The 18956-nt window shown below is 52.0% G+C and overlaps 1 protein-coding gene across 3 annotated transcripts; it reads left to right on the plus strand.

Annotated features, from left to right (window-relative positions):
* The first annotated feature begins 4338 nt into the window (after positions 1 to 4338).
* TRPV6 (transient receptor potential cation channel subfamily V member 6) lies at positions 4339 to 18849 on the plus strand. Of its 3 annotated transcripts, none has more exons than XR_004258803.1 (15): positions 4339 to 4689; positions 11935 to 12032; positions 12192 to 12314; positions 12693 to 12830; positions 13127 to 13225; positions 13381 to 13556; positions 13999 to 14145; positions 14223 to 14435; positions 14741 to 14827; positions 14927 to 15003; positions 15251 to 15416; positions 15782 to 15848; positions 16232 to 16480; positions 17565 to 17671; positions 18053 to 18400. XR_004258803.1 is itself a non-coding variant. In XM_032245196.1 (15 exons), the coding sequence occupies exons 1-15, from the start codon at positions 4562 to 4564 to the stop codon at positions 18333 to 18335; spliced, it is 2178 nt and encodes a 725-aa protein (XP_032101087.1). In that variant the 3' UTR covers positions 18336 to 18849. The 3 variants fall into 3 exon arrangements, 2 of the variants coding, with proteins under 2 accessions (XP_032101088.1, XP_032101087.1); XM_032245196.1 differs by having other exon boundaries at positions 4562 to 4689; positions 16212 to 16480; positions 18053 to 18849; XM_032245197.1 differs by lacking the exon at positions 12693 to 12830 and having other exon boundaries at positions 16212 to 16480.
* The last annotated feature ends 107 nt before the right edge of the window (positions 18850 to 18956 follow it).

Raw genomic sequence — 18956 nt, forward strand, 5'->3', positions numbered from 1 at the left:
TGGGCGCCACACAACACAGACATACACACACACCACACACATGCATGCACACCACACAACACACATCTACACACCACATACACAAATGCAACACACATACCACACACCACACAACACACACTCATCACATAAACCACATCTACAACACACTCCACAAACAACACACCTACACAAATGCCACACACACAGACACCACGACACATACATACTATGCAATGAACACAGGCACACACACCTCACACCCCACACATACCAACCTCCCCCACCACACACTGACACTTCACATACCCAACACATATACCACACACACTACACAATATATCACATACACCCCCAACATACCATACACATGCAATGCATGTACACACACACCACACACACACAGACACACACACACACCCCTCACCACAGAGACTAAGACCAAGGGAACAGAGATATTACTGCACAGTGACAGAGGCAGTAAGCGTGGAAAAACAGAGCGAAACATGGAAAGACACAGAACCAATAAAAGAGACAAAGCCAGAAAAAGATCATATATATAATTCCCTGGCTTGAAATCAGTGGTTTTCAATGGAGAATGATTTTGCCCATGTCAGGAGACACCGGGCAGTGTGTAAAGCCATTCTTTGGTGGTCACAACAGAGGGGAGGAACATGCTACTGTCCCTGGTGAGTGGAGGCTTGGATGCTGCTGAATTTCCTACGGTGCCTAGGACAGCACCTGCAGAAAAGGTTTGTTCCAAAATATCAATAGCACCTGGATCGAGAAGTTGTGCCCCAAATGCAGAGACATTGGAGGCACAGGAGCTTTCAACAGCTCCTATGTCCCCAGTTCAGACTGTGTCCCAGGGCTGCACGCCCTGGCATTGGCACCTGTGATCTCTCTGCCCCTCTCAGGGGCCCTTGGAGGAGGCTCTGACCCATTGCCCTGGGGCCCCTCAGGGAAGCCTGAGGACCTCACTTTCACTTAGCATTTGAGGCTCAGCCCCAGACAGGGAGGACTGGTTTAACCCCCTGGTCCGCAGGTTGCCTGCTTCAGACCAGTCCTCCCTTCCTCTTTGCTCCTGACCCCTTTGGTTCTCTCCAGGGCTTGGTCAGAAGCAGCCATGAAGGCAGGCAAAAGGTCAGTCCCCGCACTCAGCAGTATGGATGGGACCATTGAGAGGGAGCGACTCACTCGGGGACACAAATGTCTCATTATTTGCGGAGTCTGGGCAAGGGGACTGGGAGAGGCCAGCTCTGTGAGCGCTCTCCCAGGAGCGCCAGTCTCCCCCTCACCCCCCTTCACCCCAAAACCCACAGCCTCCTGGGTGTGCCCACTCCTTGACTGTGGGTTACAGAACAGATTCCTCCCATGTCAGGCGGTGCTGCCCTGGGGTGCAGTGGCACGGGCTGTGCTCATTTCAAGGAAGAAGGAGGTCCAGGCTGTCTTTCCTGTCCCCTGGAAACCAGCAATGTGGGATGCAGGTTTAAAATGTGACACTGAAAATGAATGATGGGTGTGCTTTCAGGAGCCTCTGGGGGTAGTGCCACCCACCCTAGGGCCACCTTCCTCACTGACATGATGTTTGGTCCATTGCAGCCAGAAGCTTATATCCTGCAAGCTCCTCCTCCCCTCCCATCCAGGCACCCCTGTTTTGAGTCTGCTGGCTGATCCCTGCACAACACCAGGTGGGAAGGCTGAAGAAGAAGAAGAGTGTTGGAAAGTGACTCTGTCCTCCTCCTGTCCTCCTCCCTCCCCCAGAGCCCCCTCCAGCATGACGAAAGCCCCATTGCTTTATCCACTTCCCCACCAGACACTAAGCTGGGATCTTTGAAGCTAAATAGGTCTTCAGAGCTAAATCGGTCAGCAAGCGACAAACGATTGGCTTAATGGGCACAAAGGTCTGAAGTTCAAGGTTTGGGTTCTAGCACCTTCTCCCAACCCAGCCCGAACCCACTGACCCGGGTGGGTGGGGACGAAGCTAATCCAATTGAACTGTTGGCTCAGGGCTGCGTGGCCTGACTTCCACCCAGCGTCAGGAACACAACAGCTTTCCACTTGAAGGGGGCCCTTCCGTACCCTGCTTTATCTCAGCATCCACCTCCCTCCACACACGGACTCCTCCCACACACAGCACATAGGACATACACCCCATGACATCCATACACACAAAACACACCACACACACCAACCATACACACAAAACACACCACACACACCAACCATACACACAAAACACACCACACACACCATCCATACACACAAAACACACCACACACACCATATATGCACATAAAACACACCACACACACCATCCATACACACAAAACACACCACGCACACCATCCATACACACAAAACACACCACATACACCATCCATACACACAAAACACACCACACACACCATACATGCACATAAAACACACCACACACACCATACATACACACAAAACACACCACACACACCATACATACACACAAAACACACCACACACACCATACATACACACACACCAAACCCACCATACACACACTCCACAAACCAGGCATACTATACACCACACACACACATACGCATACCTCACATACACACACACACACCTTAAACATGCCATATACATCACCCAGTACACACCATACACGCACACACATACAACAATCCTCCCACAATACACATATACACAACACACACATCACACATAACCATCACAGACACTACATCCACACACCACACAGGCCATGCCTACACATACCACATATATCACACACACATAGACACACCAAACACACCCCAGGCACATCATACACATACAGCACACCACACACAAAACACTCCGCCGATGGCACATCACGAACACACACACCACATGCATGCACATGGGCATACGCTCCCCTTGCTGGATCTTCCAACTCTGAGTCAGAGAAAGTTAGGACAAAACAGACTCTGAAGCTAGGAAGTGATCCGCACACCTGTGACTCTGAAGACCCAGACACCTGCCCCGAGGGTATTGGCACCTGGCTGGCACCAAGAGGTTAGACCAGCCTGGGCTTCTGCCTCTTTCCAGTGGAAAGTTGAACTAAATGACCTTTCCGACAGCTTCCAGCAAGCTCATGACGGAGCTCTTTGTTGTGGGCAGGAAATGGGCCATGCCTGATGCCGACATTCTTCTGTGTGACTGCGCAAGTCGCTTCCCCTCTCTGAAACTCCGTTTGCCAGTTAGAATGAGGGGGTGTGCTAGGGAGAAAGACGTGGGCTTGAAATGAGGGATGGGTGTGAATCTTGCTTCTGCCACTTCTATGGCCTTGGGAGAGCTCCTTTACCAGGTGAGCTTCGGTTTCTCCCATCAGTACAATGCAGATAATAATACCTGCCTTGCAGGTTTGTTACGCGTTTACCTGGGAACGCTCAGTTAAAGGGCCCAGCACACAGCAGCAGCTGAATAAATGTCACCTCCACGGGAAGGCTGGCAGAGAGAATACTTGCAAAACACAGGGTATATTTATACTAAAAAATTCTTTGTTGTTTATCTAAAATTCAAATTTGACCACGTCCTGTATTTGATCTGGCACCCACCCCTCGCACAGGGCGCTGTGGACAGTCTGTGATGCTCCCGAGCAGGGGATCGGCCCAGAGCTAGACTTTCGTGCCATGGCTGGTGAGCGAAGAATGCATTTTACGTCTTTGGGGGCTGTTAAAAAACAATGACCACCACAACTAAACCAAAGAAGAAGAAGGTACATTAGAGAGTATACGTGGCTTGCAAAACCTATCATACTTACATTTCCCATCGGCCCTTCCAGAAAAAGTCTGCTGAACCAGGGTGATGGGGACTGAGAGGAAAGTTTGGAAGAACTGAGAATCTTGGCAATTTATATACCTATTTCGGGCCTGGCAAGAATGAAACTGGAAGAGTCCAGAAAATTGAATTCTCCAGGACGTAAGTAGGGGGAGGCAGAGCACGGGGCAGAAGGCTGGCAGAAGAGGGACCGTGGGAAAGTGGGGCGCTCCCTCCTGGCGGCCCTCAACCCTGGGAACAGCCTGCCCTGACCCCTCCCCTCCCCTCTTACTGCCTGAAGTCTCTCCAGGTAGGTCACGGGGTGTCCTGACGTCCAAGGGAGGCCTCGCCAGTCTCTTTGAAGGTCTCCCCGGTCACGTCTGGCCTGGGGGCAGGGAGAGAGACCTGGGTGGAGAAAGAATTGGAGTTGGCACAAGGCCCCCTCGGTAGGCAGGTCTGCGGCCGGCCTGTCTCTTTAAATCTCAGGTAATTCGGGAGGAGGGAGGGAGTGTCCCTGCAGCTCCCGCTCCTCCTGCTCACTCCCAGTGGGAGCTCCCGACAGGCCAGCCCTGCAGAGTCCTGGCTGGCTCTGCCAAGTGTAACAAACTCGCAGTCCTCTCCAGCCTGGCTGGGGTTGCTGGGAGACTCCCAGGGAACTCGCCACGAAGGCAGGAGACAGGAGACGGGACCTCTACAGGGAAAGGGCGGGCCGGCCCTTGGGGGGGCCGATGTGGCCCCAAGGCTGAGTCCCGTCAGGGTCTGGCCTCAGCCTCAGCCCCCCAAGGAGCCGGCCCTACACCCCATGGGGTTGTCACTGCCCCAGGAGAAAGGGCTAATTCTCTGCCTCTGGAGCAAGTTCTGCAGATGGTTCCAGAGACGGGAGTCCTGGGCTCAGAGCCGAGATGAGCAGAACCTACTGCAGCAGAAGAGGTAAGACCCCCTTGGTCTGCGCCCCTCCTCACCGCCCCAGGCCTGCACCTCTACCCCTCACCCCTCCCTCACCTCCTGTTTTTTTTGGTACCTCTGGCTGGACAGATGGTGCTCCCAGGCCCAGACTGGCTCCTTGGGAGCATTTTGTCTCAAGATCCTCAGCCTGTAGGGCTGGTGAGAGAGGATGGAGCCGAGATGGGCACAGGTGTTCACTATCATAAGATCGAATTCGATTCTGCAAGCCTCTTGTCAGTAGGTCTCTAAGGCCCACGCGCTTTGCTGGGACTTGTAAGGATAGGGCCTCACAGCCCCTCCATCTAAGAGGGGACGGCGGGTGAGGACAACGCCTTCTGTATCTTGACTCCCTGCCTCTAGAACAGTCTCTCTGGCAGGAACACATAGTATACATATGTTCGCATGGAGGAATGAATGAATGATTGAAGCAGAGAGAACTGCAGACACTAGGAACCAGAAAATAAGACAAAATGTGAAAAAGTTGCCATTCCAATGCATTTGTCTCATCAGAGATTGAATAAGGCCCTGCTATTTGCCCAGCGCTGGGGGGATATGAAGACTCACAAAGCTCGGACCCAACTTTGGGGTTTATTTCTCTCTCTTAGTGTGGGTGAGGGTGGGGGAAAGTGGGTCAAAATAACAGATATTCCTAGGACCTGTGCTCTCCCACTCTCATTCAGGTGGTGAAATTTGAGACTCTTTAAGCCCTAAGGAAGTCTGCTGGCTGCTTCCAACCCCCGAAAACTTCCCTAAACCCATTTGCTGCTTTCTTCATCATGGCAGCTTGGAGTACAGGGCAGGAGAGGGAGGAATCGGAACTCAGGGCTATCCCTACATGTGGTCGCTGGTAGATTTCTCCACTCAGTTGGTGGCAGGCTGGAAGGAAGTCCTGCCTGTTGCGGCTTTCCCTGGGTCACGAAGGAGGCAGACACTATGTCTGTTCTTAGGGGAAAGCTGAAGTCTTGGGGTCTTAGGGTTTTCCTCTATCCCTAAGAGAAGGAGCCTGCTTTAGCCTGACCAGGGAGGCTGCCTGGAGGCCCCTGTGGTTTCTTTTGCTGAAGGATTCTGGGCTGGGACTGTGCTCCTGCTGTGAACTGTGGTTCCCGTCTCTCACTCCAGCCGCCTACCTCTCCCCCAAGGCCTGGGAGAGTGGGGACTGGAGCACATGTTTGGCCGATGACATCTTGGGACAATAGAATGGCATTGTTGTTAGACAGTCGGTCATCGTCACTGGCTTCACTCATCCTCTTCCCACTTTTAGGACCCCAGGGCCGGGGGAGCCAGGCACAGAGTACAGAAAGTACCCGGGGATTGGAAGGGGTAGTGGAGATTCCCTGTATGCGATGTCAGGGGAGAGCAGAGTGGAGGCCTGAGCTGAGCCTGGCTGGGAACAGGCTGCTTCCACATGTCCTGTCTGCCCCACCGTTCCTCAGGTCATATGGAGGCCACCTCTGCAGCCGTTGGCTACAAAAGCTTGATGCCACCCTCGGGAGGGATGCCTGCTCCCTGCCCTGATCTCCCCAGTGGCCTCCAAACTTCCTTGGGCTTCTTTTTCCTGGATATCAGGTGTCCAGAGCAGTGACTCCCCTTTGGGTGGGCACTTCCCAGAAGGATGCTGAAATTGCCTGCAAGGGGAGTTTCCTAATCTGTGCCGTCAACCAAAGAGAAGGCATGGGGGCAGTGAGATAAACACGGGATGACTACGTAAACAGGAACAATATGGACGAATGAGGGGTGAGCCAATGGGAAGGTGCGTGCCATGGACTGAGAACCCAGTGCTGCGCTGGTTACTGCACATGCTTCGTCTCCGTAATCCCAGTAACCACAATGAAGGTGGGTCCTGTTATCCCCCTATGAATGGGGCAGGCCCAGAACCCCAGAGCAAGTAAACGGTGAAGTTAAATTTGTTCCAAAGGGGACTCACAGGGAGAACTGTGGGGTGGGATTGGGTGGGACTCCAGAGGGTACAGGATGGCCTAGTGAGAAAGGAAGCCTTTGAGGCCTCCCCAGGCTGACTGGGAACCCAACATTCCTCTCTCTCTACAGTGGATGTTTCTTGGAGCTTAGCATGCAGCCCCCTCTGCTTAAATCTCCATTGTTGGGATCCAAGTTGAGCTCTCAACTTTCTCCCATTGCTTCCAGGTCATCTCTCCCTTGGGCTTGGATTTTCTCACTTCCTGTTATTTAATGCATTACATATTTATTGAACATCAGACACCCCACCTTTCTGCAGAAAATGAATATGACCCTGTCCCTGCTGTCAGGGAGTTCTCATCCCTATGAGCAAAGTTTACTGACAGGCAGATACTTGGGCTAAAGGTGAGCTTGGTGGATATAAACATGTTCTGGAAGCACAGAGGAGAAAGTCTGAGACCTGATTCCAGCTGCTGTGGGGTGTGCTGGGCAGCTTCATGAGGCTGCCTAACCTGAACCCCACTCCCGCCCCCATGCCGTCACTTTGTCATCTAAGGAGCAATTTGGAAATAAGGCCATGCTTGTTGGAGCTTTTCTTGGGGTTAAATACCTGTGAAATATGAAAATCCAGTGTCTGTAAAGTCAGTCCTGCGCTTCTCTGGTATATCGTGCACTCCTGCCTTGGTAAATGCGTGCACACTTGCCTGCTTGCAAATGCACAGATGTCTACTTATGTGCACAAAAGGAGCTATGGCACTTAGGATGGCAGCCGATTCCAAGTCTCTCAACAACCACTTTGGCTTCCTGATCCCATCGCCGGGTGCCTGAGCTGGAGGGAGGTGGCCCGCAAGTGCCCGCTGTGTGCCTCCGCCCTACACATTACTGCTCTTTCCTTCATTTGTGGTCACTGCTCAGGCCCGCCCACCCCCCAACCCCCAAGAAAAATCAGGAGAAGCCATAAAACTAGAAGAACCACATAATTTAGTGGTCAGAGCCTGGGGCTGGATTCTTGACCAAGCATCCTGCCTTTAACTCTGTGTGATCTTCTGGCAGTGATTTGGTCATGCCGCCTCAGTTTCCTTTTCTGAAACCTGGGAGAAATATTTGGCCTGTGTTAGAGGGTGGCAAATAGCACAAGTGATCATGAGTGAGATGCTGCAGGAGTGGGCGGGGTCATGAACTTCACCCGCACAGCACTGTATCACCCAGGAATGCGAGAGGCCCTGTCGGGTACCAGCCCCATCCCTGCCCAGAGGGCACACTCACTGGTGGGAAAGAGAGACCAGTGGGACCTGCGCCTGTCTTCTCTAACTCCCCTTCCAGCCCTGATTAACAATGAGAACGTGACCAAGAAATGGCCAGTGGAGCACGGGTCCTGGCTCTGTCTCTGACTTGCTTCCTCCATCTGTTACATGAGCAGATTTGACTCAATTTCTGGGGGGCTTTCTGGCTCTAAAAATCGTATTTGAACTTTTCTGAAGTCTTGTGATCCTGCCTTGTTTCCCAGCAACTAAAACCCAAACCAGACTCATGCACACAGTACACACATCTACGAAGACGGAGGTGCTGATTAGGGCATGGGATGGAAGAGACAGAGAGGAAGTCAGGAATCCTCCCTTGGTGCCTCAGAGGGAGGTCATTGATTTGTTTGCTGAACAAATAATGTGCTAGATTTTATGCCAGGAACCCCTTAGTTGATTTTCACCAGTCTAATATTGAACTAGACCATTCCATTTTATTATAATTTATTACCCAGTAAAAGAACACATTCTAGAATCCGAACATACCTTTTATATTGTTACAGTTTCTGATTTGCTCTATAATCTCTTTTGAGTGCTTGATTAGTGGGAGCTTGAAAGGCTTCACTTTTTTTTTTTTTAATTTCTCCCTTAGTTGAGTATTTAATGAGCCATAAGAAAACATTTTTATGTATAGGAAATTTCTGATTCCTTTTAGAGTGAAGAATTCTCCTTCTAAAATGGATTATGAATAATTGTACCTCTGAATTAGGGTTTCCTCACCGTGGCACTATTGACATTTTGGACAGGATAATTCTTTGTGGTGAAGGCTGTCCCTGTCCTTGACCCCCATGTTGTGATCTAAACACCTGTGATGAGTTGCTACTGAAAAAACTATTTGTCCCCCAAGCACGGGAATCTCTGGATAAGTCAGCTCTATGCACCTCCTTCAGTGACCCCAAGGAGAGAGTCAGGTGTTTGGGGGGGTCAGCCTTACTGCCAAGCAGGTGAGCTAGGGCTTTCTCTGCTGTCCCCTTGTGGACACGTAGTGTTATTGCAAGTAATGGCTCAGCCTAATACCCTCTAAACCCATCCACAGACTGGATCCCCTTTTTTGCTGGATTCTGGAGTTCACAGTCAGAGGAGGCTAGGTCTCTACAAAGCTTGCTGGGTTGGGTCATCAGCTGGTTCTTCACGCAGGGTTTGGTCTGACTAGGTGCCAGATAAAATACAGGACATTCAGTTCAATTTGAATTTGAGATAACGAATAAGCTGCTAGTATAAGTGTATCCCCAATATTGCATGTGACATGCTTGTTCTAAAAAAAACTGTGCATCTAACATTCAAATTTAACTGAGCATGTCGTATTTTTATTTGGTAACTCTAGCACCTCTAGGTCTGATGGTAGCTTTTTGTTTTTCCTAGGCCACTAGGGTGTCAGCAGAGAACAAAAAATGAAATGATAGGGAATGGAGGCTTCTAGGGGACATTGGCAGATAGCGGAAGCATACTGGAGGAGGGCAGGGAAGGGATATAAAGGTGAGTAAGTGGCTGGTCTCTGCCCTCGAGTACCCTTAGTGTAAAGGAAGAGACAGATGCATAGCAATTACAGCACGCAGTGAAAGATGCTGAAATAGAAGGCCACAGGAGAGAGTGAAGAACTTTCGCGTGCGTGTGTGTGTGAGTGTGTGTGTGTGTGTGTGTGTGTGTTGCTAGGGATTGTTTTCCCCCAGTCTAGGGTGTCTAGAGAGGAGGGCTTTGTGCAAATGGTTGAAGTGGTGGTGATGGTTAGGCGGATGTAGAAAACACCTTTTGAAGCTGTGTTTGAATACCAAGTGTACTATTTTTCACTTATCTGCTTGCTGAAGGTTGGCTTGGGGGCAGCTGATGAAAATAATGAGGAGGAGTAGTTGAGCCAAACCACCTTTTGGTATTGCTGCTGATTCATTCACTTCACAGATGATGTCAGTGAACATTTACACCATTTTAAGCGTATTTCTAGGCATAGGCACTGCAGAAGACACAGTGAACAAACTGGTGGGCTGGGGGAGTTGGAGTCTAGAAGGAAGGAGCCCCATGGGCACAGACATAGGGAGAATGGTGTGCTCTGCAGTGCTGAGGCATAATAAGACCAAAATGCCAGGAACACGGAGTGGGCGGGAAGTGCAGGGCATGGAAAAGCAGCCGCACAAAGACCTTAAAGAGCTTCTATGTTCCTTTCCTTAGCAGCTGAGGACTCATTGGACTTTTGCATTTGCCATTTAGAAAGACTATCTCAACAGCATCAAGAAGGATGGATGGATGGGGGTAGATAGGGTGCAGGGAAACTGGTGAAAAGAATATTTTGCTAATCTTGGGCTAGAGAATGAGGACATGAATTAATGAAGGTTAGCAGGAGCAAGGAGGTAGGGACTGAAAGAAGACAGAGCTTTCCATGTTGAACTGACAGGACCTGGTGGCTGCTGCCATGCACTGGGGGCAGGGCAGAGGAGATGAGTGAGCTGAGGTCTTCTCTCTGATTGTCCTTCTACCTCCAGCTACGGAGCAATTTCTTGCCACTGCCAGCACTTTAGAAAGCAAGCTCCTGTCTATGTCTTTTTGCATGTCACATGACTGTCAAACTATGGATAAACAGAGTTACTTCATTTACTCCCGTAGAAAGACCAAATAGCTCCAGGGCAAGAGAGGAAATTGAATCAAAGGGACCCATGTGTCTTAGTTGGGGTAAGTTCTAATTTTAAAAGAGATTTTTAGCACACAGTTGGAATAAGAATAAAGAAATGATCTGGGGAGTCGGAGAAGATAATTTGGTCTAAAACAAGTGAGAAGTGGATAAGTAAGGAGAGACTAATCTGACTTAGGCAAAAAAAAAAAAAAGGATCCATGAATCCCAAATTGGGTAAACCCAAGAAGCATCAGAGGGCAGAATGGGAGCATTCAGATTCACATGAAATTCAATAAACGCATCCTCTAGATTGGATTCTCTTTTTTCTCTGCATCTATCATTGTTGGTCATAGTTTATGTCTTAGGGGCCAATAGCCAAAATAAAGTAGCACCTGAAGCCCTCCCTACAGCTGGTCTGACAATGATGGAGAACGCTGCCTCACAAGCTTTAACGCGAGCTGTTTGGAAACTGAGATCCCTGAGCTGGTCTCTGATTTGTTGCCACCGGTTTTTGCATGCAGGGTCCAGGTGCAAATAACTACTGCCTTGAGCAGTGCTTCTCAAACTTTCCTGTGCACAGGAATCAGCTGGGAATCTTCTTAAACTGCAGATTGGATTTGCTAGGTGGAAGGGTCGGCCTGAGCATTTCCATTTCTTAGAAGGGCTCATGTGCTGTTGCGGATCCAGGGCTCCGCTTCAAGAAGGAAGGCCGTGGGGATGATGTGAGAAGAAAGACGAGAGACAGAAAGGCAGAGACAGAGAAAATGAATGAATGAATGAATGAATGAGTGAACACCTAGGAGGAAGGGAAGCCTGGAGCCAGCTTTGTTCTTACGGGCCACTGTTCTTTTGCGTTAAGCCCTGAAGATGCTATTGTTGGGAGGGTATCAAAGTGTTCTGCTGAGAAGGTCGAGTGGGCAGAGGATGATGCAACAGAAGTCCTGCTAGCCTCTGTGTGTGACTTCCTCCACAAATATGAGACAGGAATTCCTTGCACCCCTCAGTCCATGCAAAACAAGGCTTATCCTAGAGGGCGATCTCAGGGCACCTGGTGAGGGTCAAACAGGACCACTCCAGGGGTGAACTGGCTAGCAGGTAAGCACATGTCTAAGTAGAACTCCTCCCCTCCATACCTGAAGTGCACTGATAATCCATTCACACACAGTACATTCTGGCCCCAGGCCCTGGGGGGTAGAAAGCCAGTCGCCAACAGTCTCAAACATATGGGCAAAAAGTTGATTCATGTTTACTGACTGTAAAGAGAAAAGACATCCGCGGCCCCACCTGCCTTGACTGAAGACCTTGAGGTTCCTGCTGCCGAGCCACACACATCTGTGTATAATGGAGTGAAGCCAGGGCCTTTCCCTCCACAACTATGCTCCCTGTTTCCACCTTTCCTATTCCACTCTGCAGGATCTGGGAGTCTCCTCTCCTTCTAGCTGCCAAAGAGAATGACGTCCGGGCCCTGAGCAAGTTGCTCAAGTACGAGGACTGTGAGGTGCACCAGAGAGGTAGGAAGCAGACCCTCAGCACCGCGTCCTAGGTGAGCCCCACACCCGGGGCTCCCAGGAGTGCCCAGGACCTTGTGCTGTGCTGTTGGCCTCTGAATCTATTGTCCCCTAGCCCCTGTCCCATGGAAGCCATGTGACCCACCTCTCTGTAAATGCCAGGAGCCATGGGGGAAACGGCGCTGCACATAGCAGCCCTCTACGACAACCTGGAGGCTGCCGTGGTGCTGATGGAGGCTGCCCCAGAGCTGGTCTTTGAGCCCATGACATCTGAGCTGTATGAGGGTGAGGGGCCCATGGGCCTAGGGTGAAGAGCAGGAGCGGTTGGTGGGGTATTTCAAGTCAGTCTCTGTGGTGGATAATTTGGGAAAGACAAAGGGGGGGTCTGAGTCTCCTACTCTTTTTTTCTCTTTTCCGCCTCCCTTCTTCCATGTCAGTCCTGACTGCACATCACTAGAATGTCTGCCCCCTGAAATGCCAGGGGCCTAGAGAAGTGGAAGAGATGGGCGGCAGCTGGAACCCCTGGGAATCCTGAACACCCAAGGGCTCCCTGTTCTCCATCCCAGGCTGCCCCCGAGGGAAACAGACCAGGGGTGCAGATGGGAGGGACCCCATGCAGGATCCTGGGGACAGACCTGTGACTGACAGCTGTCTCTGGGCCAGGTCAGACTGCACTGCACATCGCTGTTGTGAACCAGAACGTGAACCTGGTCCGAGCCCTGCTCATCCACAGGGCCAGTGTCTCTGCCAGAGCCACGGGCACTGCCTTCCGTCGAAGTCCCCATAACCTCATCTATTTTGGTAAGAGCAGGGCTGGGCTTGGAGGAGGGGCAGCTGGAGAGGCGGGTAAGGCAGAGGGAGGCCAGGCAGAGGATCCTGCCTTCAGTTCTATCTGTTGGGAGGGGCAGTCCTTCTAGGGCTTAATTAGGTGAGAGGCCAATTTACCCCACCACCTTTCCTCTGGTTCTGCTGGAAAAGTGTCCCCAAGCCTTGAGCTGAGATGTGGGGGAAGAGGAGGAGGGCATTATTTGGGATAGGCTGCCCACCCCATCCTGCCGTCCTGCACTCTCCTGCCATGGATCTCTCTGTGTCCCCAGGGGAGCACCCTTTGTCCTTTGCTGCCTGTGTGAACAGCGAGGAGATCGTGCGGCTGCTCATCGAGCATGGAGCTGACATCCGGGCCCAGGACTCCCTGGGTAAGAGCTGGGATGGGGAGGGAATCTGGGATGCTGCAGGGAGCCAGAGGCAGGGTGAAGAGAGGATCTGGGATCTTCAGGAAGACCCCCGAGTGGGGATAGGGACATCAGGGACATTAGGCCAGTGGCCACATGATACCCTGTGTCCTCCCCAGGAAACACAGTGTTACACATCCTCATCCTCCAGCCCAACAAAACCTTTGCCTGCCAGATGTACAACCTGCTGCTGTCCTATGACAGACATGGGGACCACCTGCAGCCCCTGGACCTCGTGCCCAATCACCAGGGTCTCACCCCCTTCAAGCTGGCTGGAGTGGAGGGTAACACTGTGGTGAGACACACTCCTCATCCCTGAGGTGTCTTTCTAATGACCCTCAACCTACCCCGCTGGCCCTGGGAGAAATAGGGGTGAACATATGCTTAGATAGAAACTTTTCAACCCCTTTCACTTTTGCGACCTGTTCCCTTTCTTGCCCACTCTTTTGCCCCTGAGGCGTTGGGGGTTACAGAGTCTAGATCCCATGCTGGGATTGTGTGTAATACCCCAGCCCACCTGCCCTTTCATTCCCCAGAGCAGGGCCCTACAGCCTCTGATCTCCCCTTTCCAAGCTCTGGAGGGAGTCAAGGGAGAGGACAACCTCTAAGGGCTGTCGTCAAAATGAAAGGGCAGCCACCCTCTCCAGGGGTGCTGTCCTCCTGCACATGCATCCCATCCACACTCCATGACCGTCCCATTTGTTTACTGCTCCTGAGTCACCTCCACTTTCCCTTAGATGTTCCAGCACCTGATGCAGAAGCGGAAGCACACCCAGTGGACGTATGGGCCACTGACCTCGACTCTCTATGACCTCACGGAGATTGACTCCTCGGGGGATGAGCAGTCCCTGCTGGAACTTATCATCACCACCAAGAAGCGGGAGGTAGGGCTTGTCACAGCAGGCTGTGGCTGGGGAGGGGTATCAGGGTCTCTGAGCTTCCTGTTCTCTTTCTGTTGCAGGCTCGTCAGATCCTGGACCAGACACCAGTGAAGGAGCTAGTGAACCTCAAGTGGAAGCGGTACGGGCGGCCGTACTTCTGCGTGCTGGGTGCCATATACCTGCTGTATATCATCTGCTTTACCATGTGCTGCGTCAACCGCCCCCTGAAGCCCAGGACCAATAACCGCACGAGCTCCCGGGACAACACCCTCTTACAGCAGAAGCTATTTCAGGTGACACCCTCAGAGGAGCCGATCAGCAGGGCAGGACTTGGGTCTCTGCTTTTTCTCAGACTCGTGTCCCTTCCCTTCCTCACACCATTTCTCCTATTGTTCCAGTCTCAAATACATGAGTACAAACTCCAAATGCATGCCCACAGAAACACACATAGGCTCTTACTCTGATAACAGAGCTTGAGAAGAGCCTAACCTCACAGATTAAAAACAATCTGCTGGGGCTGGTGACCCTGGGCACCATGGAAACCCAGGGCAGATGCCTGAAAGCCCTGAGTGTTTTGACCGTTCTTCTCCCCATTCAGGAAGCCTACGTGACCCCTAAGGATGACATCCGGCTGGTGGGGGAGCTGGTGACTGTCATTGGGGCTGTCATCATCCTGCTGGTAGAGGTGAGGTGTAGATGGAATCTGGGCGAGGCTGTCTGCCCGGGGAATCCAGCCCAAGTTCCGGTCTCTGAGTGCCTTTGTGTCTCCCTGACTTCTCTTTAGATTCCAGACATCTTCAGAATGGGGGTCACTCGCTTCTTTGGACAGACCATCCTTGGGGGTCCATTCCATGTCCTCATGTGAGTCTCCTTCCTCTCACTCCCATCCCTTCCCTCAAAAGGGCTCCAGTTGCACTCCCTGGATTCCTGACCTCTCGAGAACCTTAGCTCCAGAGCTCCCTCTCTAGTTCTGTGTGTATGACCCTGTGCCTGGAGTGTGGGGAGGCTGAATCTGCATGTGTGGGCACTTTCCCAGCTACCTTCTTGCTGTCAGGTGCCCAGGATCATCCCAGCCCTCCCCTCATCGCCCTCCTCCCTATTCCCCCAGCATCGCCTATGCCTTCATGGTGCTGGTGACCATGGTGATGAGGCTCACCAGTGCCAACGGGGAGGTGGTACCTATGTCCTTTGCCCTGGTGCTGGGCTGGTGCAACGTCATGTACTTCGCCCGAGGATTCCAGATGCTGGGCCCCTTCACTATCATGATCCAGAAGGTCAGTCCTCCCCCCAAGCTCCCTAGAGAAAGGCCCCAGAGCGACAGTCAGCAGACAGTCCCATCAAGGGCCGAATGGTAGACATTCCAGGCTCTGCAAGCCACACATGGCTTCATAGCATGTTTTTCTTCTTCTTCTTTTTCTTTTTTTTTTTTTTAACAATCCTTTAAATATGGAGAAACTCTTTTCAGTTCAAAGGCCACACCAAAACAGGACAGGTCATCTGGCCTGTAGGCCATAGTTAGCCAATCCCTGTCCCAGAGGGTGGAGCTGTGAGGCTTATGGGATTAGACCTGTTAGAGGTTTGGACAGGGCAATTGCTTGGGGAATGTATGCAGATGTTCTCTGCCTCCTGCTCCCTCTAGATGATTTTTGGCGACCTGATGCGCTTCTGCTGGCTGATGGCTGTGGTCATCCTGGGCTTCGCTTCAGGTAATCATCTGTCCAGGATCAGAGGCCACGGCAGGGAGGAGATGAGAAAATCTAGGGGGCACTGGCTCGGGCTAAACTTGGGGAGGAGGATTAATGCAGAGATCAGAGAAGACCATATGATGTCAGAGGATGGGACGTCTTCCAGAGGTGAGAAGAATCAAGAGTGTGAGGGAGAGGGGGCTCTTGGGATCAAGAAGATGAGGCTCTTAGAAAACTAGGGACTTTAAAAACCCAAAGTCTGGAGCACTGCAGGGCTGGTGATACTGAGATGAAGGGACCAGGATGGACACAGACGCGGAGCCCGGGTGGGCTGGTCGCCTGCACGGTTGCCATGGTAACCCTCACCTCCCTTGGGTGGAGCAGCCTTCTATATCATCTTCCAGACAGAAGACCCGGAGGAGCTGGGCCACTTCTACGACTACCCCATGGCCCTGTTCAGCACCTTCGAGCTGTTCCTCACCATCATCGATGGCCCCGCCAACTACAACGTGGACCTGCCCTTCATGTACAGCATCACCTACGCTGCCTTCGCCATCATCGCCACGCTGCTCATGCTCAACCTCCTCATCGCCATGATGGGCGACACTCACTGGCGAGTGGCCCACGAGCGGGATGAGCTGTGGAGGGCCCAGGTGAGCCCCCTGGTGGCCGGGAGGGCTAGGGCACCTCCTCCCCTTCCCACCAAGGAACCTGCCAAGCTCAGGGAGAGGCAGAGTCTCTCGACCCTACTTACGTTTGGACAGTTGTGGCAAAGCAAGCAAAATTGCACAGAAGCACTGATTAGCAATTCAACCGGGCAATACTGGAATCGCTGAGAAGAATGCCTCACAGTTTTCTCAACAATTAAAAGCTCAGTGTTTTCTAGAGGAATCAACAAGAAATAAATCAACAGAAAATAAAGCTAACGGTGGCTAAAACTGCACTCAGTACGTTTGGTTCCCGAATGAAAACTGGAGTATCAAGTCTTCTTGATAATTTTTAAGTCTGCAAAAATTGATGTGGAATGTTGGATGTGTTAAAAATAATACCACAAAAACTTCCTGTAGTAGCAGAAGCTGTCTTCAGCTGGAGCTTCGAGATAGGGAGAGGATCATGCGATGAATCAAATCCTCATTTAAAAAACACCTAGAAAATAATTTATCTAAAAAAATCAATTCAGCAAAATAAAAATGGAAATTTCCCAAACTGGAAGGCGTTTAACGGTGGTGTGTAGAAAACAGAGTGGAAAAACGAAGCTGGGAAATAAGGTCTGCTCAGGAAAATATTTTCTCCAGAAATATATATTGATATTCTAAGTGAGATTTTTATATTGATAAGTGACCTTTATGTCTGTAGGGTCAAAATATCTGGGAGCCCTTAGGACCCCTTTCTCTTTGCTTTCTCTGGTCCCTGGGCTCCTGGGAATGGGGCTTCTGCCTCCTTTCTCCTGCCTCCGGCCTGGCTGTGTCATTGATGTCAGGTCATTGGGTAAAGAATTGTTAGTCTCAAGCCCTATCAACTCTCTCCCACTGAAGAGGGTCAACAAAGCCAGCACCACCTCCCAGATCCAGGGGCGCTGTTCATCACCCCTGGGAAACCGCGAGCTTGCACGTTTCCTTGCCGTTGCTAGACTGTTACCCTTTGCCCGCATCCTCTCCTCCTTCTCAGTCTGCAGTTCTCATTCCTCTGTCTGCACCCAGCCTCATCTCTGACTTCCCCTTTTGTCCCTATATGCAGATTGTGGCCACCACGGTGATGCTGGAGCGGAAGCTGCCTCGCTGCCTGTGGCCTCGCTCTGGGATCTGCGGACGGGAGTACGGCTTGGGGGACCGCTGGTTCCTGCGGTGAGTGACATGGGGGGGTAGGCATCCCCTGAGAAGACTCATCGGCTGGGTGTCCCTCTGCTAAAGACAACTTCCTGTTCCTGGGGTCCCTGTGGACGCCTGGGTGCTCCCTAGCCTGTGTGCTTGTTGACTGAGCTGCTGAGGAAGGGGCCCCGTTTGGAGCCTGGACTTCTCAAAGCATCTAGAGGCTGTGGGAGAGCCTGCTGCTTCCTGAGGCCTGACTGCCAAGGGGCCAGGGACCCAGGCATCCACCAAGGGTGCAGAGCAGGGGAAAGGCCAGCAATGGCGGGGATGGGGGGACCAGGGGATGAGACACAAGCACCCTTCTGGGATCTTCTCTTCAAGTCCTGGTTGTCTCTGAAGTCCGCCTGCATTCCACAGGGTGGAAGACAGGCAGGATCTCAACCGGCAGCGGATCCAACGCTACGCGAGGGCCTTCCACACTCGGGGCTCTGAGGACTTGGACAAAGACTCGGTGGAAAAACTGGAGCTGGGCTGTCCCTTCAGCCCCCACCTGCCCCTTCCTACGCCCTCAGTGTCTCGAAGTACCTCCCGCAGCAGCGCCAACTGGGAAAGGCTTCGGCAAGGGACCCTGAGGAGCGACCTGCGTGGGATAATCAACAGGGGTCTGGAGGACGGGGAAGGTTGGGAATACCAGATCTGACTGTGTGCTGTCACTGGGCTTCCTGGAACGTGCCCTCGTTTTCCTGGGAGCATCAAACAAAACAAAAATCAAACACCCAGAGGTCTCATCTCCCAGGCCCCAGGGGAGAAAGAGGAGTAGCATCAACGCCAAGGAATGCACATGAGAATCACTCTCCCAGCCTGCGTTACTCCTTCAGCCCTGGGGCAGACGGAGCCCAGCCCAAGCACAGGACTGGCAGGCGTGAGAAGCTCTCCCGAGGCTGGCTCCTCACCCCTTCCGACAGTAGCACCGCACGTCAGAGCACTTTAAAAACAGGCCAGCCTGCTCAGCCTCAGTCTCCACCCCAGGGTCATGAGTGGGGGAGAAAGAGAGAGAGAGAGAGCACCCTTCCCAGGGCACCAGGCAGGTGCAGGGAGGCACAGAGCTTGTGGAAAGTGTGTGTGTAAGAGAGAGAGGACTGGCTCTGGGGTGGGGTGAAGTGGGGCTAAGTCTTGCCAATTCCACCTTCAATAAAGTCGTTCTCCGATCTCTGCCCAGCTCCCCTTCTGCATCTGTGGGGTGCCATCTGCCTGCCCCACTCCTCTGCTCCTCCTGTGAGGAGTCCCTCACCCTTCCTTGCAGACTGAGGCCTCACCACAC

Source organism: Sapajus apella, unplaced genomic scaffold (assembly GCF_009761245.1).
Source record: "Sapajus apella isolate SASKATOON/1434 unplaced genomic scaffold, GSC_monkey_1.0 scaffold56, whole genome shotgun sequence".
In the NCBI taxonomy this organism is placed as follows: domain Eukaryota; kingdom Metazoa; phylum Chordata; class Mammalia; order Primates; family Cebidae; genus Sapajus; species Sapajus apella.